Below are 26245 nucleotides of genomic sequence, written 5' to 3'. Positions count from 1 at the left end.
GTCTTATTCATCTTAAATGCTTGCTTTTGGCAACATTTTGTCTCACCAGTTTTCAACTTCACCTGTCACCCACACAGACATCTGCCTTTCTGTGGGCATGATACCTCCACACCTCTTCCACCCAAAAAGCTGGGCCTGTAGGAAGGGTCTTTGTCCCAAACAAAGGCTAGTCAAGAAACAGATGGGTCTTTCAACACTTTTGTACATAACCTGAGGTTAACCTGCAGCGCGTGTGTGCTCAGTTGTGTCCCCAAGAGGGGAGATGGTTTGGAGGATGGGACAGAGCCTGGTCACCATCCTGTGCCTCTGGTCACCCTGTTCAGGCTGCAGAGGGGTTGGGAAACGCGATACTTGGGTGCTTGGGTGACAGGCTCATTAAAAGGGGATGAGAAGGAATCTTTACCTAAGCATTGGCACGGGATGGGGATTTTGAATTTTATGTTTATTGCAGAGCCCGTTGAAATTAGATCCTTTTTAATGGTGGGCAATCAATTACTGACACCCACTGTCTGCAGCGCCCTCACAGCTCTTGTTTCCCGGTATTTGATTATGTTTTGAAAATGCGTACTGTGACAAACACCTGAGCAATGGTCACACGTAGATGAGTAGAGGCACATCAAAGTAATAAACAGATTTGCCTCCCCAGGTGGGGAAATACTGATGTTTATTTTCATATAGGTTTGTACCCTATATTCCTCTGTGATCTCCCCCATCCACACCTCCTATGTCCCTTTCACAGTGGGAGTCCACTTCTAATATGGCACATCCAGCTCCTTCTCATTTTCCTACTGATTGGGTGAGAGATACTTGATGGTGTGTGTGATTTGAAACTTAGGCCCAGCAAAACAAGCAACCAGTAGCTCCCCCTGAAATATTTATCTCAATAAGGGCAGTTCTTCTGGTCTGTTTCCTCCCTTCAAACCACCAACTGTCACCAAACTTGCCAGCCGGCCGTGCAGGAGCACAGGAGCCAAGCTCTCGTAGCAGACCCCGCTAAAAAAAAAAGACATCCCTCCCCCAAGAAGAAAATCCAGACCATTTATATATTTTTTTTTCATATAGTTTGGTTATTTTGAACGTCATAACTTTATTGAGACACCAGTAGTTACCACCTTCACTTTGTTAACCACAAATATATAGGACATTGTAAACACAGGTGCCGAGGTGGCGGGGTTCGCTGTAGTTGGATTTCGGAACGGAGAGTGGGGCGAGGGGCAGAGGGGGAGGAGGGGTGAAGGGACACTCGGGCTTAGACAAGACCACTCAGGGGATCCTGTATGCAGCAGGCCATCCGTGAGTCATCGTATATACGTATATATGTATAGCTTTATATTATACATCTTTTTAAATATATATATATAATATATATACTATACACAGGCAGTAATGCGGCAGGGGGAGGGGCAGGGCAGCCCAGGTGGTGGTACGGATGCCACGCAGGCAGTTGTCTGGATGGATGGTTTGGACTCGCTGCACGAGGTGGCCTCGCTGGGCTCCTTGCCTTGTACCTGCTGCGGGGACTGGAGCTGAGGCTCCTGTGGGAACTACCCCGCCACCCTGCCTTCCCAGGTCCTCCCAAGTGCTCACCAGGGTGCAGGGACAAAGACGCCTCCTCCCCTGAGGGAACTGCCAGGAATAACTGTGGAGGGTAAGGGTGTGTGTGATGAGGTGATGAACAGCATGGTGGGGACATGGGTGAGCTGGGGATAGGGACACATCAGGAGGCTGAAGCCACAGGTAGAATTGGGGCAAAGTTTTCATCATCCTTTTGCCCTTCACAGCCCCTGCTTGCACAAAATAGTCCCTTACTTGGGGGCTTCATGAGATAAGAAGACATCAAGGGGCCATTGCTCCCAACAGGGGATACGTAATCCTCTGTAATCCGGACAAATGGTGGAGGGGGAAGAAAGCCGCCTTATTGTTTTGCTTATACAGCCTTCCCTCTGATCTCCTAATCCCTGGAGTGGGGCTGATCTCACCCACGTTTAGGATCTAAAAGGGACATGTTCCAGCCAGCTGCTCAGGTCTTGCCTGATGATCACCAGAAATAGGCAGCACCTTATCAGAAGTGCCTAAGATAAGATAACCAACCCTGTGGGTAGGTCCCTATCTCTCATCAGCTGCAGAACCAGCCAAACGCCACAGGAAATTGCATTTGAAAGAGCTACAGGCAAACAAGGACAGTCCCACCCCTAGGTCTGTCACCACCAACCGTCCACTGCAAAGGCCAAAAGCATGTCAACCCAAGGAGAGCATGTCTCCTCCCAGGAGCAAAAGCAAGAAGTTGCCCGAATATCTTCTGTTGTAGTCCCCCTGCCCCACCAATGGCTTTCCTACAGCACAAAGCAAGGAAGAAAAGGACAGGAATGGACAGTAACCCAGGATGAAGCCACCTGGCTCAGGTCTCATTGAGAAGGGGCATGTAAGATGCTCCTGTGCCACACCCCAAAACAGTACCCCAGGTAGACCCCCCCCCAAGTACGGTCCATACCTCTCCTCACACGCCTGGTCTCTCACCCCCTCACCCAGGAGAGGGGACGAGTGATGGGCAGTTCCTCCCCAAAAGTACAACACATTTTTGTGCTGAGGGCTGGTTATTTAGAGCCGCCTCCTCCTCTTGGTTCTCCCCCACCCCCTCCACCCAAAACAAAAGCACGAAGGATGACACAGATGGGTCTGGGTGAGTACAACTAGTTTTTCTCCTCCTCCACCTCGTCACTCATTCTTTCCTCTCCCCCAGTGGCAGAAATGGACTGGAGGGAGCTCCCCCCACAGCCACAGACATAACGAACCCCCCTCAATAAAGTAACCCCCTCCCAAGCCTAAATATTAGGCCGAGCCCACAGAAAAAGAAGCTTGAAGAGCTTCCCTCCAAAAAATACCCCTCCTATTTACAGTATTGCTTTCGCTTGCAGCCACAGAGCAAGGGACATGTGCCCAGTCCCTCCTCATGTGCCCACGGGGCTACCTGGTCCCCCTCTCCCGTCCTCACCAGTGGTTAACCACCAGCAAGGCAGGACAAACCATGGGGAGGACAAGCCATGGGGAGAACAAGCCATGGGGACAGCCACTGGCAGCACAAGTCTGCTGGTAGAAATGGTGCCTACATACAGTGGAGAACAACGGCCCCCCCTTCCCTCTTGGGGCCTGCAGCTCTACGGTCTCCACCCCTTCCCTATCGTTGTGGGGCAGCTGGAGAGGAGTCGCACTGGGAAGAGGGGAAGGACTGGTAACCTTGGTGCCCTCCAGATGGGATGGTCCCACAACCACAGGCCAGACCTGTGTCCCATCCTTCTGACTCCTAAGGGTGCTACAGGGAATAGGCTGGACTCTCAGGGAGAACACCTACGGATTTTGGATCTGCTCCTGATCTCTGCTAGTGGGGCCAGTGTTGCGTGGAGCAGGGTGGCTGCCTGAGGGATGGAGGTCCTCACTGCTGCAAGGCATACCCCGCTTCTTGTGCTCTGAGAGACGTCTGTGCTGGGGAGAATTGTCCAGGTGGCTAATGCTGAGTTATTTCCCTTTAGGGACAGTCTTCACACATAGACCTTACTTCTGTCCTGGAATAAAGAGCGTGCTTCCACAGCTGTGTCTTTACTCGAAGCAAAATCATGAGGAGTGTGGAATGATGTTACTACGAGCTCTATCTGAGAGTCACTACTGCCACCTAGGTGAGGCTTTTAAAGACAGCCAAGATCTGAGATGCTGCAGAAGATGCACTAAGGTATAGCCTATGCAAAGTACAGTAAGACCAGTTTTCAGAGAGCTCAGTCTGGCCCCAAGCAATTCTCTGCACACCAAGACCTCTTCCCCACCTGAGTGGGAGGCAAAGTGCAGCCGCATGGGGAAGAACCCTTCCCCGCTTGGTTGCACCAAGAGCCAGATGCACGCTGGCCGTTCCAGCAACGGTATTTCTTTCCAGGGGGAGTCCTGCTCCATTCCTGTGTGCCACAAAGATGGTGTCAGCCAAGAGGCTTTGCAGTGTGGTAGCAGAGGAACAGAGGAGGGTTCAGCAGGACCTAAGGAGTGAAACCCTTTCTTCTCCTCCTCCTGCCCAGGGTGAAATGGCAAAGCTCTCCTCTCCCCCTTGAACCAGCCCAGCTGGGGATGAGGGCTCTCAAGGCCCCCTAGAAGCCCACCTTCTCCATCCTTCCTCTCAGGGACTGTGCCTGGGGGCCAGGAACTGGGCATGGCACCCTCCTGCCTCACCAAAACACTGGTCTGAGAAGAGTGGCGAGCAGGACGTACAGGCAAGGGGAACCACCTCCACCTCAATCCAAGGGGGCTGGGGAAGGAGAGAAGACTCTCACGGCACTGCCCCTCTGCTCTGCCAAGTCTCTCGCTGTAACCTACAGTTGTGCCTGTGGTTTGTTGATTGTACCTGCAAATCTTCCTCCCTCCCACCCTTCCCATTTTATATCTTTGTGCTCCCCCCGCCCCAATACCACTTCTTCCCAAACCCTCTAAAAATAAAGCACTAGCATGTGGCAGAGAAAAGCCTCCCTGTCTTTGCATGGGGAATGCCATTCCCGCTCCTGTCCAGACCCCCCCGCAGCCTCGCACGCCTGCATGCTGGCTCCAATACTGTCCCCCTCCCTGAGCCACCAGGCCCTCCAGCCCAATTCGGATGCTGCCTTGTCTACTCCAGCCTTTAGCGACGCCGTCTCTCCTAGGAAGGTCCCCAGTCCCTCTCACTCCTTCCTTTCTACCTCCAATACCCTCTCCCCTGCCCTGCTGGTGCCATCGCCCCTCTCCTGCCCACCGGCCAGACTCTGCCCTCCGCAGCAAGGCAGGAGGGAGAAGAGGGAAGGGGGGACCTTCCTGTCACAACACGGTGACAGGTTTTGAAAGAATTTGGTTCTGGCAGGCAGTTTTAGGAAGGAGGAAAAGGAAGAGGTGATGGGGAAACCTTTTTTTCTCTTTTTTTTTTTTTTTCCTTTTTTAAAAACGATAAATAAAAACAGATGACCCAGAAGGCTGGAGCATAGCTGAGAGCCACCTCTTGTGCCACTATGCACGTGTCTGGTTTGTGCCTCGGCTTTCTGCCGGCAGTGGGAAAGGGGGCAGAAGGGAATGGGGCAGGGAAAGGGGCATCGGTGGCTCAGTAGTTCTGCGTTTGGTACCCCTGTGTCTCGCTGTCGAAAGCATCTGCCGGAGGGGGCTGCTGGTAGGTCCCCACCGTGTCTGTAGCATCCTCCTCGTTCGTGTAGGGAGCATAAGGCATGCCGGAGTCCTGGCTTGGGTCCATGTAGTCCTGGGAGAAGAGGGCCGAATCGGCACCCAGCCGGAAACGCTGATACGCCAGGAATGCCTGGCCCACCTTTAAGGGAGGAGGTGGAGGAAAGAGACGGGAAGCAGAGAGAGGAGGGGAGAAGGGGGGGGGGGGGGGAGGGGGAACATACCGAGAAAGAGAAACAAACAAAAGTGGGGTTAGTAGTGGTTACGGATTAGTGTGCGAGGCCTGCCTGGCAGAGCGCCGGTGAGACACCCCTGAGAGCATGGAGGTTCAGGCCACCCCACAGAAAGCACGAGCCCACCAGAAGGGAGGAGGGCTGGGCAGGGATGGCTGCCAGCCCAGCTGGCTGCATGCAGCCCCCGGCGGCTCCCTGCTGTCTCTGGGGTGCGTTGGGCACCTCCTGCCCAGTGGTGGGGTTTCACCGACGTGACACAGGTCGCAGAGGCTCAGCTGGCATGTGGTTATCCCATTCAGCCTCTCCTGCCCCCGGAAAGACAATCTGCCTCAGCATCACCACAGAAGGTTCATCTGCTGGGCTGGAGAGCAGGATTTGACCCGGAGTAGCGAGGTAGTGGTCACCTTCCATAACCCCTTCACTGGTCAACATCCAGACGGTGCAGTGGAAGACCTTGGGAAGGAGCAGCAGGAGACAAGGTGGCTGCTTCCCAGACCAGGGGTCGGTTAGCAAGCGTACTGCTGCCTCCTGCCGCAGGTGCTGCAGGCAGGACACCCTTCGGTGGACTGAGGGAGCCTGGGCGCAGGGTTCAGAAACGCGGATTGCAGCAGGCAAGGCTCGTTGTCCCAGAGCACCCCTGATAGAGGTGAGCAGTCTAGCAGATGACAGGCAGAGAGGTTTTGGGAGAATGAGGGCTGGGAGGAAAGGGAGGAGGTAAAGTGGTGGGGGCAGAGGACATCTCCTGGCTGAAGAATTAGGTCTGAGCAGTCATCAAAAGAAAGGCACAGTGGTGTTACGCAGCATTAGTTAGTGTACAGGTGAGGGAGAGAAGGGAGCAGAGGAGGAGGAGAAGAAATTGCCAATTCCAACTCCCCAAAGGGAGTTCAGTGGACAACCCCACTCCAGATCAATAGCCCATGTCTTCCCACCCCCTGCCCTGCAGTGACCACACACCCATGGTCAGGGAATTGGAACCATCTCTGCTCAGTAACCTCCTCCAGCTGCATCCCTCCGCTCCTTCCCCCAAACTCCCCCATCAGCAAGGGGCACTAAGGCAGCAAGGATGGGGAGTTAGGGAACAGGGTGTTGTATTCTTCCTGAAAAGTAATGTCTCTGAGTCTCCGGAAAGCCAGAAATGTGAGGAAGCCCTGTGAGGAGAGAGAGGGATGTGGGGAGGAGAATCAGTAAGGAAGAGCAAACTGGAGCGTTTGATTGAAATAAAACCCCTGAGGAACACAGGGAAGAGGGTGCCTATTTAGCCACTTGCAAGTCCATGCATCAGGGAGGACCACTGCATGTGGTGGTACCTCAAAAGGGTCCTGAGGGACCTCTTGCAAAAGCCTTGCTCCTTGTCACACTTTCTGCTGGAGCTTGCAAGGGGCTTGTGGCAGCACTTGAGGGCAGGACACGGCTAGTGGGACACACACACATGCTGCTGTCCTTTGCCCCTGTTTGGTGTCACCTTGGCAGGGGTACTGATTACACAATCCTTTGCAGCCCTCCTTCCTCTCTGACAGCTTCGCGGCACACTTCCTACCTGGTCTCCACCCAACATTAAGGCCCGCAGGGAGGGGAGAAGATAAAGCCACAAGGACTTATGCATGGAGACTGGCCTAAAATGCTTTCCTGCTTGGCACTATCCTGTCACTTCAGACAAAAATCATTAAATCACTCAGGCTTGGTGCTTTGAAAGATGGGAGGAAATTGTGGGGGATATTTATATTGCACACCACAGTTTTTCCAGGAAACTAGCCATAAAGAACTGCTGGGGAAAGAGCAGTCTTACAAGACAGCACCGTCACCTTCCAAAGAGGCAAGACCCAGTGAGAAAGTGCTGCAGTCGTGGGTGCAGAGGGAGAGCCCAGAGGGACATCCATCGATGGCCACCTCTTGTGGCCACTGGTGACATTTCATGTGATAGGAGCAAAGCAGAGATGGATGCAACCCCCGGGCTGGAGCTCCCTTCTCTGCTTGGCGTCTGTGAGGTGAAAATGCTGTTAAAGTCCTCTGACGCACAGGGAAAATGATGGTTGAGGAGCTCATCCAAGGTCATATTAGAGGTTTGTCAAGGGCACTCCTTACAGGAATATGGAACCATCTTTCCCATTGCGCTTATTAATGCTCTAGCACCTGCTTCCATGTGAGTTTTTGAGTCCTTGTTTCCTAAATTTACCTCCCAACCACCTCCCCTCCTGCTTTTCCTTCTCAGAAGCCATGCGGACTGAGATCTCAGAGGGAATCACTCTTAGGCAGTCACCTCCCATTTCCCACACGCTAACACAGTGCAGAGGACACTTGATCCACGTCATGGTTACTGTACTCACCCAGGTGAAGATGGAGAAGAACGAGAACGTGATGGCTGCTCGGGCTGCATCCCCTCCTTCATTCAATGGGTTGTCCTCTTCTTTTGAAGCTTGCCACTGGTTGGTCAGAAAGCAGAAGCCAACGAACCAGAGGAATGCCCAAAAGCCTGGGATCGACCACCACCAGCATGCCAAAGGGGAAGGGGAGAGACATCAAGAAGGTATGTGTGAACTGAACATAAACACATCATGTTTCTCTGGAAATAAACCCTACAAGACCCACTGGCGCGTTGCAGACTGGGCCGAACTCTGACTGTGCAGCCTCTCTAAACTCAAGCAAGCTGGCAGACTTGCTGGCAGCTAAACTGTCAAGGTGACAATAGGTGTCTGCAGAAAGTACCTCAGGAGAGTTCATTTGCTCGTGTTTGGATTCATCACAGGACTTGCATTTGGCCTTGGGAAGGAGCCTGAAGGGCTTCCAGTGCTGGAGCAATCACCTGGGCTCTCTGAAACAGCCACCACTTTGCAACCCTGTCCTGCAAGGACAAGCCAAGAGCAATTCCTTCCAAGGGAGCTGCAGAAGAGTGGGAAGCAGCCGACCTGCAGTTTCACGAAGACCAGCTTTTGCTCAGGACAGCACTGGCTAAAGGGACTCACACACAGGAAAGGTGCTGAAGGATCATTAACGTGCTGCACCCCCAGGAAAGGGATGAAGGTAGGGGAGAGCCCCAAGTCCAGACTGGCAGCTGGTGGGGAGGAGTGGGGCTCACCCTCTCTGCCAGGTGCAGCCAGATACCCAGCAGCGAGGGAAATGGACATTCCTACGTGGCAGCAAAACAGGGCTCAGCCCTTCCCCTTATCTTTTAGCTGTACACAGGACTGCTAGGCAAGGGGCCAACTGTGAACAAACTTGCAAGCCAGAAGTCCTAAACAAGTTCAGATGTTGCACCTGATCTTGCCCTCGCTCCATTTGTGGCCCCTCTGACAAACCGTGGGGGGAACCCTGATGTGGAGAAGTTTGCCTGGATGACTGGAGTAAGCCAGGAGAGCAACTCGGGGTCACAGCATGAGAGCAAAGCACCCCCTCATGATACTGCTGCCTGGTGTTACACATCCATGTACATACACACCATCACGCTGTCTGTCACTTCAACACACTGCTGGGGATGGAGAGATCTGACTATAAGTTAGAATAAGCCTCAGGGCTGGATGGGGTCCTGCACAGCTATTCTCATGGGGAGTGCCAGGTAACTTAGGAGGACTGGTTTAGTCAGCCTGCATGAAACCCTTAACGTTTTTTTTTTATGTTAAAATATACAGGGTTCAATCACCTGGAGCTGGAAAAGAAGGAAGTACCATCTCCAGCGACATCAACACTTGGCCTTAGCAAGCACAAGCATGCAGGGAGGCAAAACCTGCTGATCCTAAAGGGCTCCCTGAGCTACACCTATGGAGAACATAGAGGCATCAGCCAGACTGGATGAGAAGAAGAGAAAGGGACAGAAAAGGAGAGAGAGAGAAGGCCTGAGAGAGTAAGGAACCCAAAGATCTCTCTGATAGCAGGGACCTGGCCTGAGAAGCTCCCTTCCTCTCCCTTTCCAGTGGAGGAGAGGGGCACTACGGCCGACTGGCCAGGAAGCTCACCCGAGACTCCGATGTCTGAGAGCACTGCCTTCTTGCGGTCCTTGACGCTGCTGATCTGTGGGAAGTAGGCATCCAGAGCCAGGTAAAGAAGGCAGCTGAGGAAGGCGAGGACACCCACGGTAATGCCATAGTTGCAGGCATTGCGATTGCGGTTGAAAATGCAGTGTTCTTGTGTCTCGTGCAGGTGGTTCACGTACCCTTCATTGACAATGGAGCCGAACACCACGATGGAGAACACCTGGCGGGGAGGGAGGCAGGAGACACGTCAGGGCAAGCCACATCTCTCTGGACCAGCACAAAGGAGCAGAGCTCTGCAGGGGACAGACACCCTTCACAGGCACCTCTCTGCTCTGCCGAGCTCCTGTCCTGCTGCCTTGTGTGGGCTGTAGCCACAGGGAATTTACTGGGGAGATCATCTCATTTTATTTCTGAGGATTAACTTAAAATAGAACACTTTTAGATTGAGCCTTTTTATCCATCTGATCTAAAGCAATGTAAAGCAGTCACAGGCTGGAGTAAGAGTGGATTCCCATAGACACACGGGGAGGCAACATGGAGTGTAAACTGGGATATGATTTTGGTGCAGGTGCCTGTGTACAAGGGCTCCAAGTAGTGGAAGTCCTCTTAGTCTGCACTTACTCTCCCACCCACTCCTTTCCCTTCTAGGAATTCATTGTTTCTACCACGCATTTCTTCACTAATTTTATCTATTCAGCTACTACGCTCTTTTCCCCATCCACTCTCCCACGATATACGGCCCTGCTTGCTCTGCAGCTCTGTCCTTCTGGGCTCCTGCTCTCCCCATCTCCCTGAAGGTCACGCACCTCTCTCCACCAGTTTTCTATCAGCCCAGCCCATGACACCACCTATCCTTCTGCCCACTCACCCATACACCAATACCCTCCAACCTTCCCCACAGGTCCACCTGGCAGGGCCACCATGAGTCCTCCCTACTCATCACTGCCGCTGCCACTGCATGTTACTTTAAATCAGGTAGAATTAAGGGTGAGTCCAGGTAGAAATGCCATAATCCACAGTTGCTGGTCTAATCTTTACTCATGGGCTTAGCCTTCGTCACCTGCCACAAGGCTGTCCCTCTTTGACACAGCAGGTTCACCAAAGCAGAGAACTAGTTACAGCAGCCCCAGTCCTGCATCTTAAACAGCTTCCCCTCACAGCCACAGGAGAAAGAGGGGAAGGTTAAGGCAGCATGCACAGATTTTTCTTTGCAGGGCATCTTCAGACCCTCAGTAGGAACAGCCCGTCTACAGGCTGCCTGCGAGGACCCCAGGCAGATGGGAAATGGGACCTCAAGCAGTGGATGAACATATATATGACTGCACTAGGATGTCACCAGGGCACTCTGCTAGCCTGGGAGTTGTCTGTGCAACAGGAGCCTGGCACCCTTGGAACCACCACCCAATCCCCAAGGAGAAGCAGCACACAAGAAGACGAGGTGGCCAAGTCTCCTGCGGGGAGTGGAGGTAGGTCGAGGGTTTGCTAACTAGGTCAGAAAGACCCCAGTACCACTTAACCCAACCAAGCACCAGAAGAGGACACGGCAGGCAACCTAGAAAGTGGAGAAGCAGCTTTGGGAGTGCAGGGAAAATTAACTGTTGGTTAATGCCAACCCAATACACCATCTGTTATCAGTGGGGTTGGATGCCTGAGATCCACAGCACAGACCTCTTCTATTTAACCCATGGCATCAAGAACCAGAGCAAAAACTTTACTCACAGTCCCCAACAGCCCTTGAGCACATAGTCAACGCTGACCTCCTCTGTTTCAGCTGCCAAACTCTAACAAATATCCACTGACACCAATATTATTTTTTTACCCCAGGGCTCATAATTGGGTCACACTTGGTTTGCTGAGATTGAATGTATTTTTGACACGCTAGAGTAAACTAAAAGAGCTGGAAGCCAGTGCTCCTAAGCATGGGGACTGAATGGATTCTCTGAAAGTTCACAAGAGCTTTTTAAGCTTGGAAGTAAAACAACTCAGTTGTCTTCCTCCTCCTTGTTCTTGAAAATCGAGATTGATCACATTTTGCAGTAATTGCCTGTGAAAACTAAATAAAAATCTCTTCTGCCTGAAGCAAAGGTCTGGTCCTTAAAATTTCAGCCTGACTGGTTTGCAAAGCAGCAAAATTACACACAAGTACAGCCAGGCTCTTTCAGTGGGAAGTCTCGCACACCTTCACAACGGGCTGGGCTGACAGGTCTGCCTAGGACCATTGGCAGTAACACCGCGTTCCTCTAACCAGAGCAGGAGCTGACAGACTCCTGAAGTGACATCCCAGTGTGAGGCTGTGACCAACGCCAATGCTGCCACCTGAAGTACCAACCTCCCTATATTGGGATTACAAAGTGGGTGCCCCATTTTCCACAGCATTAGACAGAAAGCATATCTCCTCTTTGGAAGATGAGAAACAGCCTCACAAATGGCATAGTCTGGCATTCAGTTTTGGTTTACGGCTCAAAACTCATAAAATGTCGATTTCCTGAGTCAGGTCAACCCTTGCAATGAGCTGTATTGCGAGTCTCTGCTTACTTATTTGGGATGAATGGACTTTTGTAATGGCCTCTCCTCAGAGACACCTCTGTTTACTCTGCTCATATCCTGATACACATCTTCCCTCTGCTCTTATCTTTGAGTTTGCTGCTCCTGGAAGAGCTCTCATTTGTGAGCAAAAGCAGCAGAATAATTCCTTTTTACATTTCATCTTTCATACCTTTTTATGCTGGCACATCATAAAGACATGGCTCAGACTTACAAGACCAGAGGGACATCTCCCTCTGCCTAGTTTTCAAGCAGAGGTGACCTTCCTAACTTCCTTTCTCCATCTTCTGTCAGCCAAGATGCCACAACTTCTCTCCTATGAAGAGAAACCTTTTTGGCAGCCCAGCAGTGCCCAAGGTATGATTTACTGGCAAGCACCTGATATAAGATGGTCTTAGGAGTCTTTTTGGGGAGATTCCACTAGAAGTATTCTCACTCACGAGCAGAACAAGTCACTGCAGATGCTTATCTTCTGTGTCCTAAAAACAGCCACCCCAAAGTATTCTTTCTCCTTAGGAAAGCGTTCTACGGACCAAAGCACAGTAGCTAAAGGGATGTCTCCTCTCCATGTTTTTCTCACCATTGGTATCAGCTCTGGTCCATGCTCCACTCCCCAGTGCTGCGGAGAAGGCAAAGGGGCAGTGGAGAGATCTTGCTCCCTTTGCCAGCCTACCACCGCCCTCATGGCACAGCAAAACATTGTGAGGATCCTCTGTGCACAGAAGCCTTGAGCTGGACTGGATAACAACGACTGGGCAGGAACAGGCAGGGTCAAACCAGAGGTTTCAGACCGACAGGCAGAGCTGGACAGCAGGAGAGGAGGCAATTGCTGCTGCTGCTGCTGACAGGCAACGTCGCCTGTTTTATCTCCGTGATGTCTGTACCCAGAAACTGTTGCGACAGGTGCACAGACAAACAATTTTCCGGAAAAAATAATAATTATGAGAGCCTAGATCTCGCAGCCCTCAGGAGAAACTGTTGCACACTTAATCCATGGCAGCTACTTCTTGCCAGGGAAGGGGGCGGGTGGGTGGAAGCTCACTGACGAAGCAAGTCATCTTAGAAAGAGCAAGTATTTGTATTTCTTTGATTTCACAATCCCTGCCTGTGCAGAGATGATCCAGGCAGCAGGTGCAGTATGAATGCTGCCTGGATTATAAACAAAGCACCAAGTTTGCAAGGATGAAGCATTGACGTTCCCGGTACCATCACATCTGCAGCACTTCTGAAGAAATGCCAGCTACCAGCAGCACTGGCACAAGCGTCTTGCCCCTCTCTGTTACTGCTGCTTGTTCCTTCTACCCTTTTGGCATAGTGAATCCTCGCTGCACCAAGTCTTGCCTACAGCCACTGATAAAATGGTCCAACATAGGCATCCAGCTGTGAAGAGGAGGCGAGGAGGAGATGGCGGGAGTCTTCTGACCAAGCACGCAGACGCAGGGAGGTGTCCTGTCGGAAGGCAGACAGGAGGCGGGCGCAAAGCACTGCATCCCGATGTTCCCAGTCCTTCTGCTCCATGGGGGGAGATCATTAGCCTCTTTCCTAAGCTCAGCGATGAAAACCAGCCAGCTATCCCCAGCTTTGTACACCTCAGCAGCCTAATTTCTTCAGTGAAGCTGTTTAAGTCAGTTAACAGGTCTTGAAGGAACTAGATTTTTAGGTTGAGAGGGTTTCCTTAAGCCTCCAAGAGCAATGTTAATTGGGCAGGTGTGCAACCTGTCTGGAGATGCACATTTAATAAGCAGCAATATATTCGGCTACGTGCAAAAAAAGGGACAGAAAACAGCATGTAGAGAAGATCCAACCAGCTCAGTGTTCCTGCTGGGACATGGCTTTTCTTGACTTCACCAAGTGCTTAAACATAGCATCCACACAGGTTCTTGCAACAATTTTCCTAGGCTCCTGTTTTCATCGAAGAGCTCCAAGACACGGAGCCAAGTCCAGAGCCAGGCACTTTGCAAAGATGACAGAGACAGAGCAACTTGCTGAAAGACGCAGCAAAATGAACGTAATGCTAAGCACTGCAGGGAGGAGATGGGGAAAGGCTGAGAGTTTCCCTGTTCCAGTTTCTTAAGGGGCTTGTGCTGGCCATTACAGGCGTGTAAGGGCTCACTGCAGCAAGAAAAGTGCAAAACAGGCAAAAGGCTGCATCCCACCATAAAAGACCTTTGGTTTTTTTCTCTCACTGAACTGGGCAATCTGATTTTGCCAAAGCCCTCAAAGAGATGAGCCCTCAGAAGAGAGGCTCTCTGGTCCCTTCCCAGCTCCTCGCTGCAGGCTCAGCCCCACAGAAAGCCAGGCGAAACCTCCTGAGCATCATGTGAGGCTTTCCACCACACTGCCCATCCCCAGTCCTGCATCAGACGCTCCTGAGCACCATGTGATGGAGCCACAGCACGGCCAGCCTCCAGCGGTACACCAGGATTTTCCTGCACCTCAGGACTCCCAGGAGTTTGTCACGGTCATGCTGCCTCCTGACTTCATCCCTGAGATCCCCAGGACAGTTGTAGCAGGGATGAGGCTGAAGAGGGTTTCTGTTCAGCTGCCTGCTTGGGCTCGCTGCAGTGCCCTCCGGTCACAGGCTCTGTCGCACTGCGTGTTGCCTCTCCCTCTCCCAAACCCCCTTTTTATTCTATTAGAGAGAGGAAATAGTTTGGTCACATAATATTCCTCGTGGGACTTCAAATCAAATCCTCCTCAGGCAGAATGAAGCAATAACCTCTTCTGTATCTGATCTGGTAATGACCAGGAATAAATCTGTTTAAAAAGAAAGCAAGAGCGAGGGAGAGTGCAAACAATAAACTGGCAGAGATGATCTGGCTTTCATTTTCATTCAGCCACTCGCAAATGGAGTCTCTGGAAAGCTTTGGAGAGCCCTGCACAGACATGTAGTATTATTATTATTATTATTATTATTATTATTATTATCATCATCATCATCATCATCATCATCATCATCATCATCATTAAATCTACTTGTATTTAGTTCATTTTGAAGGAAACATATGCAGCTTTTGATACGCATGGGGCTGGCAGCTTGGAAACAGGCAGCTTCTATTTATTCCCTCCAGCCGGCACCACGCAGGCAGCGAACAACTCCTGCCCACTGCCTCGATGGCGTCTGAGCCCTGGGCGGCTGCTGAAGGGGGCCAGCCTCCCTGTACCCATTTATATGTGATTCCCTTGAGCTTTGGACCAGGGAAGGGCCCAGGTATGCCCACACATCCCTGCCGGCTCACTCTCCCTGGCCAGTAGCCAATGTGGCACCAGGTCCCCAGCTAGGGCTGAGCCGGAGCAGGTGATGGAGGGAAGAAAGGCTCCGCATCCCTAATTCCTGCCACGGGATCTGGGACAGGCTTTCCTGGCCAGTCAGCTTTTTTTTTTTCACACATGGCTTAGCAGCCTACAGGCTGGCCATTAACCCTTCCACCTCCTGCCAGACCCCATGCTGTGCATGCCACCTCGGAGAGGGAGGAAGAGCTTTCCCATGGGAAAGGGCCCACTGGTGAAAGACAGCGACTTCAGGAAGCTTCCCATGGTCAAACAGCATCTGCTGTCCCACCACTACTAGTGACAACTCCCCATGGCCACACCACCAAGGTGGTATCCACGTCCTCATGTGCTTCCCAGATGGTCCCTACATCACTAGGTCACTGCTCAGCAAAGTGACCACCCAAAAGTCGCATCTTGTTCCATGAGGAAGAGTTCAGTTTTCTTTCTAACAACACATCTCTCTCTCTGTGTCTTGGCTGTACCAATCTAGATGGAGGACTGTATCCACTGCCACCTATGCCTGCTCCTCTAACCACCACACTAGTCTTCTCTGCTGCCTTGTCTGGCCACATACGTTTGCCTTAGTCATGTCTCATCTCCATGCAGTTTCTCTGTTCCTCACCTGTGTGTCTCTCCTGTTTTGAAATAGCAGATTACATACGATTATCTTATTTTTTTTGCTCATATTTCTGACTGCCTTTGGTCCCTATGTGCTATTTCTCAGATTTTTATCTGCAAATGCCATTAACGAGAGATTTGTTCCTGCTTCAATATCCTTCCTGGAAATGCTATGCTGGAAACAACGTGACCTGCTGTATCCAACCCCAAATCACCCCGTGTCTCTGCACATCTATTGCTCATCTTCTGACGTGGTCTCTCGCACAGTCCCAGTGACAGCGATCCCCAAAAAACCCTTTTGAAGCCAATCCAAGGATGGGGATCCCACGAAGAACCGTACCTAGGGCTTGACTCAAAGCACATGTTTTGACACACCATAGTTCTTTCATTGTGTACCAAAGTACCTCGCAAGCACGCAGCCAGTGAGCATGGTGGCTGGGGTAAAAATCTCATGGAGGAGCAGGGGCAGAGAGCATGAGCTATGGTCCATGAACACAGGGAACTTCTCAGCTAGATTTAGCCGGAACAGAAAGAAGGTGGAGGTTGCAGCTGGTTTCAGATTAACATGGCCCCTGGGCTCTAAGGCTTGGTTTAACTGCCACCGCAAGTCCACGCCGGGTGTCCTTTCCGTACAGCAAAGGGTGGTGTGGGGGGAAGAGGCAAGAGTTGTCGTAAGCCGTGCGTCAGCGTGGCAAGCCAGGACCTGCCAGCAAGGCAGGAGATGGGGCTCCCTGCCATGCTGGGGCTTGTCCCCATCCTCCAGCTTACAGGCACCAGCCCGTAGTGGTGAGGCCAGGGACACCGTTCCTGTCTTTCACCTGCCTTGCCTGCTCAGCCAGAGCTGCCTGGGATGGGACGTGCCTTCAGAGACCGAGACAGCGCTTCCCATCCTGGCTCAAGAAGGCTGTGTGCTCCCGCCAGCCAGGGGACGTGGTGGGAACAGCAGCAGGTGATGGAGGAGGAGATGGAGGGCAGGCAGCGCCTCTCCTCACCGGACCTCCCTCTGGAAGGGTAATGCCCTTGGTGTCAGAGAGAGATTTGGTGTCTCAATCCATGTGGCAAGTTTTAATGGGCTGCTTTGCCTGCGCGGCTACGGTTGGAAAAGCTCTCACCCAAGCCACCTAGCTGGGCCTGCTTCCAAAAAGCCAGTTCCTTTGGCCTTGTTAGGCCTTTACATCAAGCAGCACTTCAGTTTCTCCAGCGAGCAGGTTTCCAAGCAGTCAGGAGCGCCTGGAACAACCTGTTTCAATTAGCATTTTACTTATTTATGGAGCCGGTGCTACACCCAACGCCTGCGGGTCGCAAAGGAGCCTCCCAGCTCCCCCGCGCCGGCTGCAGAGAGCACTGTGGGTGAGGGTGCGATGGGATTACACAGGGATGTGCCCACGCTCGCCTGCTTTATTTCAAGAACGATCCTGGAGCCATGCAGCTCCAGCTCAGTGTGGGTCACCCAGCTCCACTAGCTCCAGCTGTAGCTCCACTAGCTCCAGGGGTTGGGTCGTCCAAGCCGGGCTGAAGGCAGGTTTATATGGCAGGGTGGTGTCGTGGTTTCAGTTGGGATGGAGTTAACTTTTGTATTAGCAGCTGATATAGTGCTATGTTTTGGATTTGGGATGGGAAATCGTGTCCATGGCGCACTGGTGGTTTTGGTTCTTGCTAAGCTCTCAAGGCCTTTTCTGCTCCTCACACCGCCCCACCAGCAAGCAGGCTGGGGGACACAAGAAGTCGAGAGGGGACATGGCTGGGACAACTGACCCCAACTGACCAAAATAATAATCCATGCCGTATGACGTCATGCTCAGTATATAAAGCTGGGGGAAGAAGATGGAAGTGGGGGGTGTTTGGAGTAATGGCATTTGTCTTCCCAAGTAACTATTCCACATGATGGAGCCCTGCTTTCCTGGAGATGGCTCAACACCTGCCTGCCCATGAGAAGCGGTGAATTAATTCCTTGTTTTCCTTTGCTTGCATGTGCGGCTTTTGCTCTACCTATTAAACTGTCTTTATCTCAACCCACGAGGTTTTATTTCTCACTTTTACTCTTCTGATTCTCTCCCCCATCGCAACTGGGGGGAGTCAGTGAGGGACTGAGTGGTTCTAGCTGCCAGCTGGGGTTAAACCACAATGGGTGGCAAAAAACCCACCCGTGCACCCATGTCCCATCAACTGTAGGGCACCAGCTGTGAGATGCAGCTCAGATCAGAGCACACCTCTGTCTTGCAGCCAGTGGCAAGTGAAGGGGCACGGCATGGAGCAATGCCTTGAAAGACCAGGAGTCAGAGTAAACCCCAGCCACCCATTGCAATAGGGCAATGCTTGTCTTCACCACTGCTGGGAATAGGGAGGGAGTTGTTCTGCCCTTCCCCACAGAGAGGTGGGGGAGCCTCCTTGCTTTCGTTATGCAAGCCTCAGTCCAGCCAGACTGGACAAGTCCTCTCATTGCAAGATCCAGATGCCCTTGGAGGCATCCTCAGCAGAGATGCTCAGGAGGGACTGCTCCACAGGGCTGCCTCCCCACGCTACAAGATGCTGCTTCATCCAGGCAAGTGTATCTGGGGCAGGCAGCAGCAGAGAAATGCCTCATGCTGAGGGTCAACATGCAAAGCTGTCATGGGTGCTCTGCAAGACCACCACCACTTGCCAGCACCCATGCCAGGCAACCTTTCTGTAGGGAGATACATACTTATTCTGCTGGACCCGACCTCTGAAGCACCCAAGAAACCTGAGCTGCCTCCAACACTGTCACGGTGGAGAGCTGTTCCAGAATTGCTAACCTCTTGCCATAGCTTAGCATCCTCCTTGTCAAAGCTATCCCATCCCCTTGTCAAAGCTATCCCATCTCCTCCTCAGCAAGGAGCAACGTAAATAACCTTCAGTGACCCCATCTGCTCCCGATCCTGCAGCTCTCCCTGGAGATTTGCCGCCATCTCAACTGGGCTGCAAACTCCATGGGCAGGAGCCAGTTTTGCTGCCTGTTGGTAGAGAGCCATACACATCTCTGTGCCATCATAAAGTCTGCTGAAAGGCACCATGACCTGAGCACAAGGTCACTGCCTGGGGAAGCGATCACGAGAATTTCTGCTCTCAGTGAAAGCTCATCACGTGAAATGGGCCGAAAGGAATCTCCAGCTTGCCCCGGGGAGATGCTGGACCACCCATGCCCATGAGCAGGATAAAGGCAAATGAGATCTCAGGAGATGGCAGGCAAGGTGCTTCCAGTGCATGCCAGAGTGGGTGGAAGGAAGGACTCACACGACAGAGAGGGAGAGCCCTTTGCCACCAGAAGAGCTTAGCTCGTAGAGCCTGGCCATAGAAAGGCTAAGTGTGGATGCAATCACAGTCTATAAATACACCCAGGGGAAAACACCAGGGAGGGGAAAGCGCCATTTAAACCGAAGGGCACAAGAACACAAAAGCAAATGGATAAAAACCCAATCACAAACAGAAGTACAGTGGAAGGACTTGACTGTCAGAGCTGCTGAACCCTCTCCCAGAGGGAGTGAGAAGGGCAAAAAAACCATGAGTTAGTCTTTTTCCAGCTAAGTTCAACCAATTTATGGAAGGGGCCATAAAGGGTCTGATGCTTATGGTAGCCTTAGATAGGACTTCAGTGCCCATGAGGACCCCTCTTGGTCTCAAGTTAAAAAAAAAAAAAACAAACTACAACTAAATATCTGGAGTGAGCTTGTGGCTCCCTGGCTTTGCAAAGGGAGACATGCTCAGGAGGAGAGACAAGTCCAAGCCAGTGAAAAAGCAGGAGAAGGAATTCGTATTTTGGGAGAGACCATGATGGCCAGGCCAGCCTCCCTTGCTGGACTGCTGACCTGGAGCACCTCCAGCTCCTGCAAAAGGACCTTAATTTCCATGGCCAAGTGAAGTGCCCAGGGTAAATCCCGTCCTGTCCTCTGTCAAGGTCAGACAGGCAGCGGGGAAACAACGCAGGGTCCCAAGGAGATGCTGGTCCCCGGGAAGCACTCCTTGCCTGGGAGACCTTGCAGGACACGGAGCTGGGCTCGGAGAGTGAGCTGACAGTGTCTGAGATACTCTGAAGCAGAGTAGGTGCCTAATTAAAAAATAAACATATTTCCTGTTCTCTCTCCCTCACCTGGTGCCTCTGGGAAGCCAAAATCCCGCAGTGCTCGGATGAAGGGGGGGAAAAAAAAATCACCAGACCAAGAGGGAGAGAGAGAAAGAGGAAATTCTGCCACAGAGATTAGCAGCAGGAGAGCCTTTGTAGGTCACATCACATCCATCATCCCCAGGCACGCAGGCTGGCTTGGCTCCAGCTGGCCGGGCACAGGGGGCACACGTACCCCCTCGCCCGGTGGCGGCGAGCGGCAGCCCCGGCGCGGCCAGCCTGCTCCTGGCTGTGATGTGCTGTACTGTAAACAAACCCGGGCAGATGGACGGACGGACAGACTGCCTGCATTAATCACGTCCTCAGCTGTCTCGGGGCTCTCCGGCCACCCTCCGAGTCACGTCACCCAGAGGGGACATCATCCACCCAGCCAGCCGGGAGCACAAGGGCTGTCTCCCTACTGCCAGCAGCAGCAGGCCACCTTCCCTTTCCCTCCTCATTTCCCCTGCCTGGCACTACTTTTATTTTATTTTATTTTCCCAAAGCCAGCCTGACGCCTCTCCTCCTTGCTCCGCTGCGCATGTGTCTCCTCCGCTCTCCCTGCCCTCCCTTCTCTGCTCCCGGCCGAGACCTCAATCTCTCCCCGCCGGCTCGGCTCGGTGCTGCAGCTCTGGCTCCCTTAATCCCAATGACCTTCTTGCAGGGGCAGCCATGGGATCGGCGTCACGGGGAGAGGGAGAGACCTTCCCCCTGGCACCCCACACCCTCCCCACTGCCCTTGTTAGACCCCCCCTATTCCCCTGCCCCCTTCCTCACAAATTACGGAGGGGAAGGCATTACAGGCAAAGGAGGCTGGGGGGGTGAGAGGATGAGGATAAAATGCAGAGCAACATCCAGAGCCCCCCCCCCCCCGACTCACCCCGGCATGGCCAGAGCCCAGAACCCCTAAACCTGGACCTGCTGGGGAGCCACGCCAGGACTGCAGCATTACCCCCAGCTCCCCCCCCATCACCCCAAGTCCCGCTGCATCCCCGTGCCCACCATAAACCCACCAGCATGGGGGGGGAGGAGGGGGAGAAGATCCCCCACCACCCCCAAAAGAGCAGAGATGGCAACGGGGTCATGGCCCAGCCTGGCTCACCCCTTCCCTCCCCAGGGAAGAAACCCCAAACCAGAGTGCTCTCACCCCATATGGCCCTATTGCTATATGGCCCTACATCCATACACACGGATACGTATGTACACACGGCTGTACATCTGTGTGCGCACACATATATGTGGATATATATGGAAATATATACATATGGAGATATGTAAACCGAAAGACAGATCCGTATATCCGAACATCCATGCATATATATACGGAGATACTGCCATAAATGCTCATGGAGGCGTATACATATATATTTGTGTGTGTACAGATCTAGAGCTGTGGAGACATATCAATGGACATATATGCATATCTATATATGTGGATACATATGCATGCACAAGCATATATAAAAAAATATAATAATAACAACTATATAATGCATAATAGCATATTATTGTAATATATAAAATATAATAATATATAACGATATATAACATATAACATAATGATTTGTTACATATATATATACACAGGTATGTGGAGTGGTCGGGGCTGGGGCCGGTGGCGGCCGCCCGCCTCGGAGGAAGCCCCGCTCCCCCCCAGCAGCCCGGCGGGACGCCCCCCGCCCCGCTGCCGGTGCCGGTGCCTGTGCGGGCGGCAGCCCCCGGTGCCGGCGGGTCCTTACCCATGAGACGAGCCGCAGGAGGGTGTGCGGCTGCCGGATGAAGGCGTGCGGGTCGAAGGCGCCGCCGGCTTTCCCCGCTCCGAAGGCGCCCCCGTCCATGGCGGCGCGGGGGTGGGCGGGAGGCGGGCGGGGGGCTCGGCAGGCGGTGCCGGGCTGCGCCGAGCCGTACCGGGCTGCGCCGAGCCGTTCCGAGCCGAGCCCTGCCTGGCAGCCCGGCGGCGGCGACGAGCCGCGCGCTCCCGCTCACGGGGACGCGCCGCCCCGGGAGCACGCACCCGCCCCCTTTACCCTTCCGACGTCGCCGCCGCCCGCGCCACATCGCGGCGGGGAGGAGCGGGCATGTCTCGGGGGGAGGTGTGGGGCGTCCGTGGGGAGGGAGTGTGGGGTGCTTGAGGGGGGCGGGGGTGGGAGGGTGAGGGCACGGGGGATGCAGCATGGGGGGTGCGCTGAGGGGGGGGACGTGGGGTGGGTGAACGCCTCCCCGGCACGAAGGCACCCCACTACAGGAGGAGGGAGGGGGGGCTGCCCTGCTTTGTTTCGCTAGGGCCTAGCAGAAATGCGGGGCCAGAGCCCCCACCCCCTCACACCCTCGACCCCCGGCATCCCTCTTCCATGCAACCCAGCACCCCACGGAGGGGTCAGGCTGCCCCCCTGGGTGATACCCGGGTGTCCAAGGGGAGCAGTGGGTGATGCTTCTTGGGTGCGGGCAGCTGCCTGCACCCCTGCCAGCTGCCTGCTCCCAGGCAGAGGTGCCCGGTGAGCCTCAAAATTGCTCTGCAGCAAAGCCTCGGGCTCCCATTGCTAACATCCCTCACCCCACGGACACTGCCGACATCCCTCACCCCACGGACACTCCTTCCCTGAGAGGGGGCAGCAGGAAAAGGCCCTTTGCAAACACAGGGAGGCCAGATTTTGGGGAGACCCCCTTACTCCAGGTGGCAGAGGTTGCAAGATACGCACCTCGCATCCCAGAGGCTGCAGCCTTGGTGTCACCCGGGCTTCACCAGCATCCCCAGTACCACCGTGGCCACCGGCACTGCCAGGAAGGGATGCCTGTGGAAAAGCCATCCAGCCTTCGGGGCAGGTCAAGCTCCTTGGCCTGTGCCTTTTGTGCAGAGTAGCTGTGTGCCAGCAGCCTGCTGGCTTCTGCAGAGTCCCCGATAATCTACATTAACAGGACTGAAATGGAAAGCAAGCCCTTAGGTTGTAACGTGGCTCCCTAAGCTCGGCAGCGGAAGCCAAAACTGTTTTGATTCTGCTTGTCCACTTCAGCCTGAACACAGCAGAAGCCCAGCTGCTCAACTGCTTCAGCTGAGCAGAGATGCTCTTCACCGCGTTTCTACCAGGCATACCACGGGACATCTCTGGCTCTTCATTATGGAGATCCTCAACTCCAACCAGGTAGCGGCTTTGCCGGAAGCACCCGGCTGAAGGGTGAGGTGGGAACACTGTGGGCACTTTGTAAGGTCTTACAGCTCCGAGACATCTTCAAAAGGTCCAGAAATACAAAGTCCCTATGGTGAAAGCTACATCCCCGTGAATTGGGGGAGATGAATGAAAGAGGAGAGATAAATGAAGAGGGAAGAGGTTTGGTTTTGCTACAGGTGTCCAAGGTGCCCCAGTGTTCTGAATGAGCAGGGTTTGGACCTGGCCAAACAAACCAGGTAGGCAGCAAAACCAGCTGCTTCTGCTCCGGACCCAGATGGAGTGATGGTGCTGCACCCGATCGTCAGCATGGAGGCTGACGAAGCAGAATGACCAGCTGGACCGCTTACGTCCTGCTCAACTCCGGGTCACACCTACGCAGAGAGTCAGGTTAGCAGCAAGGGAGCAAAGGGCAGAACTGTGGGACAGGGAACGGCTTGACCCCCCTCTAGCTCCATTTCATTCTGCCCGAGCCTGAATCCATTTTTTTGGCAGTCTACAAATCAGCTCCATGACTCAAGAGCTCCGTGCAGGAGCAAGAGGCAAATGTATGGGGGAGATTTAAAAAAAGCATTTAAAGCCCACCTTTGGTTGCCCGTTAGGAGTAGCACCCTAAAAAGTGGGCAGCCATCCCTCATCCTTTGTGGGACACCTTCCGAGGGGCAGGCTGGAGGTAGGGGATGGACACTCCCCCATCACATCCAGCCGTAGAATCACTGAATGGCTTGGGTTGGAAGTTAAAGGTCATCTAGTCCAACTCCCCCCCCCCCCTGCAATGAGCAGGGCATCTTCAACTAGATCAGGTTTCTCAGAGTCCAATCCAACCTGACCTTGAATGTTTCCAGGGATGGGGCAGCTCTCTTTTGGGAAGATAAGCTGCAGAGCCAGCATGGTTGGACCCTCAGCCCTCCAGTTTGTGCTGGTTTCCTTCCCACCACCTGCCAGGTTAGGGCAGGCAATAAAATGTCCTGCAAACGAAGCACCTCTTGGTCTGTACAGGCTTTTTCATACAGGTTTGCCCGCGGAGTCCCTTCAGCAAAGCCTCCAGCCTTGGGTTTTACTTAACCTGCAGGGACTGGAGTTGGGTAAGGGCGGTGGAAGGTCTCTGGAAGTTGATTAAGCGTGTTTAACCCTTGGATATGCCTTCCTTAGTTATTTCATGCTAGCTGGGTAACCAGCCTCCCCACGCTGAATGGCTTAGCTGTGTTACACCTGTGCAGCTGGCGGTGGGATTTGGATCTATAGGTAGGTGTTTGCTTGACTATTTCATTGATGTTTGCAATATCTTGATAGAACCGTAATGTGCAGCACATACATGGCACGTTCCAGGTCAGCATCCCCACAGTGGAAATTCAGATGGCTCCATGTGGTGCCAAGGTCCCTGGCAGGGCAGGAGACATCCCCGGGGGCATTGGTCTCTTCATGGTGTGTTTGTCACACACATCCTTCTCTGTAAGCCCCAGGAGACCCTGAAGGCAAACTCTGGAGTGCCCCATGCATGGCAAGCTCCAGCCCACCCAGCTCTGGATACCGTCATCTTCATGGCCTTGGGTTTGCACCCCCTTTTTTCCCACAGGCAGTGGTGCATTAAGGCCCACGTTCCTTATAATAACACAAAATTACCGACTTATTCCCAATTTATTCAGGCTCTGAATGTGGTGGGGGTGGATCTCATTATTCAGCAGTTTGGTTATTTTCCACAGACAAGCTCAGGGATGTATCTAACACCATCTCAACCACCCAGCAGCTTCCTCCTCTTCCTTGCTTTCCTCGTGTCCTGCATCTTCACCCCAGAAAGGGGCTGTAGATAGCAGCATGTGCCCATCAGCAGAGCGGACAGGGCTCTTAGGTCTACCAACCACCTGGATGCCTGATGCCGTGCCAGTTATCTGAAGCTAGGGTTCAGCCAATGTTACCTCAGCTGAGGCTCTCAGGTTGACCCAGAGGCAACATGACAGCCTGATATTTTGAGCAAGCGGCCAGCAGTCATTCCTTCCTCCAAAGGGACCGGTCCTCGGCTGCTGGAGGGCGGGTTGGATGAAGCCCTCAGCTTTCCCAGACACCAGGTGCATGTCCCATGTCCCCAGTCATGTGCAAAATCAGGTGTGCATCTTATGAGGGCAGGAGAGCATCTGTCCCTATGCTAACCCACGGTGGTCCTGGGAGGGACCACGTTTGGCAGCATGGCTTTCTGGGTACCTCCTCACCTGGTCTTTAGCCAGCCCAGCCCAAGTGTGCAGGTGGCTGGGCAAAGCCCTGCCTGGCCCCGTTACCCTCTCCTGCCCCTCAGATGTGGGTCCACTCCAGATCCTTTGGGGTGATCCTCCTTCTCCCTCCTTGGCCAGGAGGTGTGGTATTTCTGGCTGAGGACCAGAGCTGCTTCAGGGGACGTTTGAGCCGGAGCCATACATCACATCAGTTATCCCACAAGGGTGCTCACGCAGTTCCCAATCCAGGCAAGTCTGAGGGAGCTTCTTCAGTTGCGTCCTATCTGATTTCCCGGTGTGGATGGAGGGAGAGTGAATAATTTATCTCCTGTGCTCCAGCTCCCTCCCCGTTCAGGTTTCACCTCAGCTCTGCTTCACCCCTACCCTGAAGAGACACTGCAGCGCTCGCTCCTGTGTTGTTGAGTTTCCGACATGGGTCAAGACAGCCAACATCTCCCAGAGACATAGCTGGTCCTGGTGGTGCTTACCCGTGTGCCAGGACGGCAGTAAATGGAGCAAGAAAAATAACAGCGTGAAAACCAGCAGCTCCAGAGAGGCTCCACAGCAAGTCTTATTTTCAGTTCCTCTTTCACGGCGTAACTCTAGCCATCTACATTGGGTTTTATTGTTTATTATGAATTCACTAGCAGCAGACAGAGGCTTTGATGGAGTTTGGAGCTGCGCTGTGCCAAGCGCCCCGGGAATGCGCAGCAGGATGCAGCCCATGAAGAAGACTTGGCTGGCCCGTGAATGTGTCCCTGCATGAATGGCGAGAAGTTATTTGATGTCTTCGTCTATTTTGAGATATATGTAAAAGTAACGGGTGCCAGCATTAGCAGTGAAACCTATTTTATTTTATTAATTTTTAATTTATTTTTTTTTCTTGTTACTGCACTTCTGGTGAGGCCACATCTGGAGCACTGTGCCCAATTTTGGGCTCCCCAGC

At 53.1% G+C, this 26245-nt stretch overlaps 1 protein-coding gene across 2 annotated transcripts; it reads right to left on the bottom strand.

Moving 5' to 3' along the window:
• Positions 1-4943: 4943 nt before the first annotated feature.
• Positions 4944-21902, bottom strand: SYNGR1 (synaptogyrin 1). Of its 2 annotated transcripts, none has more exons than XM_074164070.1 (4): positions 21668-21902; positions 9359-9596; positions 7736-7881; positions 4944-5320 (listed from the first exon to the last, which is right to left on the bottom strand). In XM_074164070.1, exons 1-4 carry the CDS (start codon positions 21764-21766, stop codon positions 5102-5104), a joined length of 702 nt encoding a protein of 233 aa, XP_074020171.1. In that variant the 5' UTR covers positions 21767-21902; the 3' UTR covers positions 4944-5101. The 2 variants fall into 2 exon arrangements, with proteins under 2 accessions (XP_074020171.1, XP_074020179.1); XM_074164078.1 differs by having other exon boundaries at positions 4950-6559; positions 21668-21898.
• Between the last annotated feature and the right edge of the window lie 4343 nt (positions 21903-26245).

Source organism: Numenius arquata, chromosome 2, assembly GCF_964106895.1.
Source record: "Numenius arquata chromosome 2, bNumArq3.hap1.1, whole genome shotgun sequence".
Taxonomy (NCBI): Eukaryota; Metazoa; Chordata; class Aves; order Charadriiformes; family Scolopacidae; genus Numenius; species Numenius arquata.
Note: the sequence above shows the minus strand (reverse complement) of the source record. Positions and strands in the feature narration are given on the sequence as shown.

Excerpts from the sequence above, each read along its gene's own strand:
- SYNGR1 (XM_074164070.1), bottom strand. The coding sequence starts at position 21,766 with ATGGACGGGGGCGCCTTCGGAGCGGGGAAAGCCGGCGGCGCCTTCGAC. Across the intron at positions 7,882-9,358 it reads CTCAGACATCGGAGTCTCGG|GCTTTTGGGCATTCCTCTGG; the intron begins GTGAGCTTCCTG and ends GGTCGATCCCAG. Across the intron at positions 5,321-7,735 it reads TCTTCTCCATCTTCACCTGG|GTGGGCCAGGCATTCCTGGC; the intron begins GTGAGTACAGTA and ends CCTCCCTTAAAG.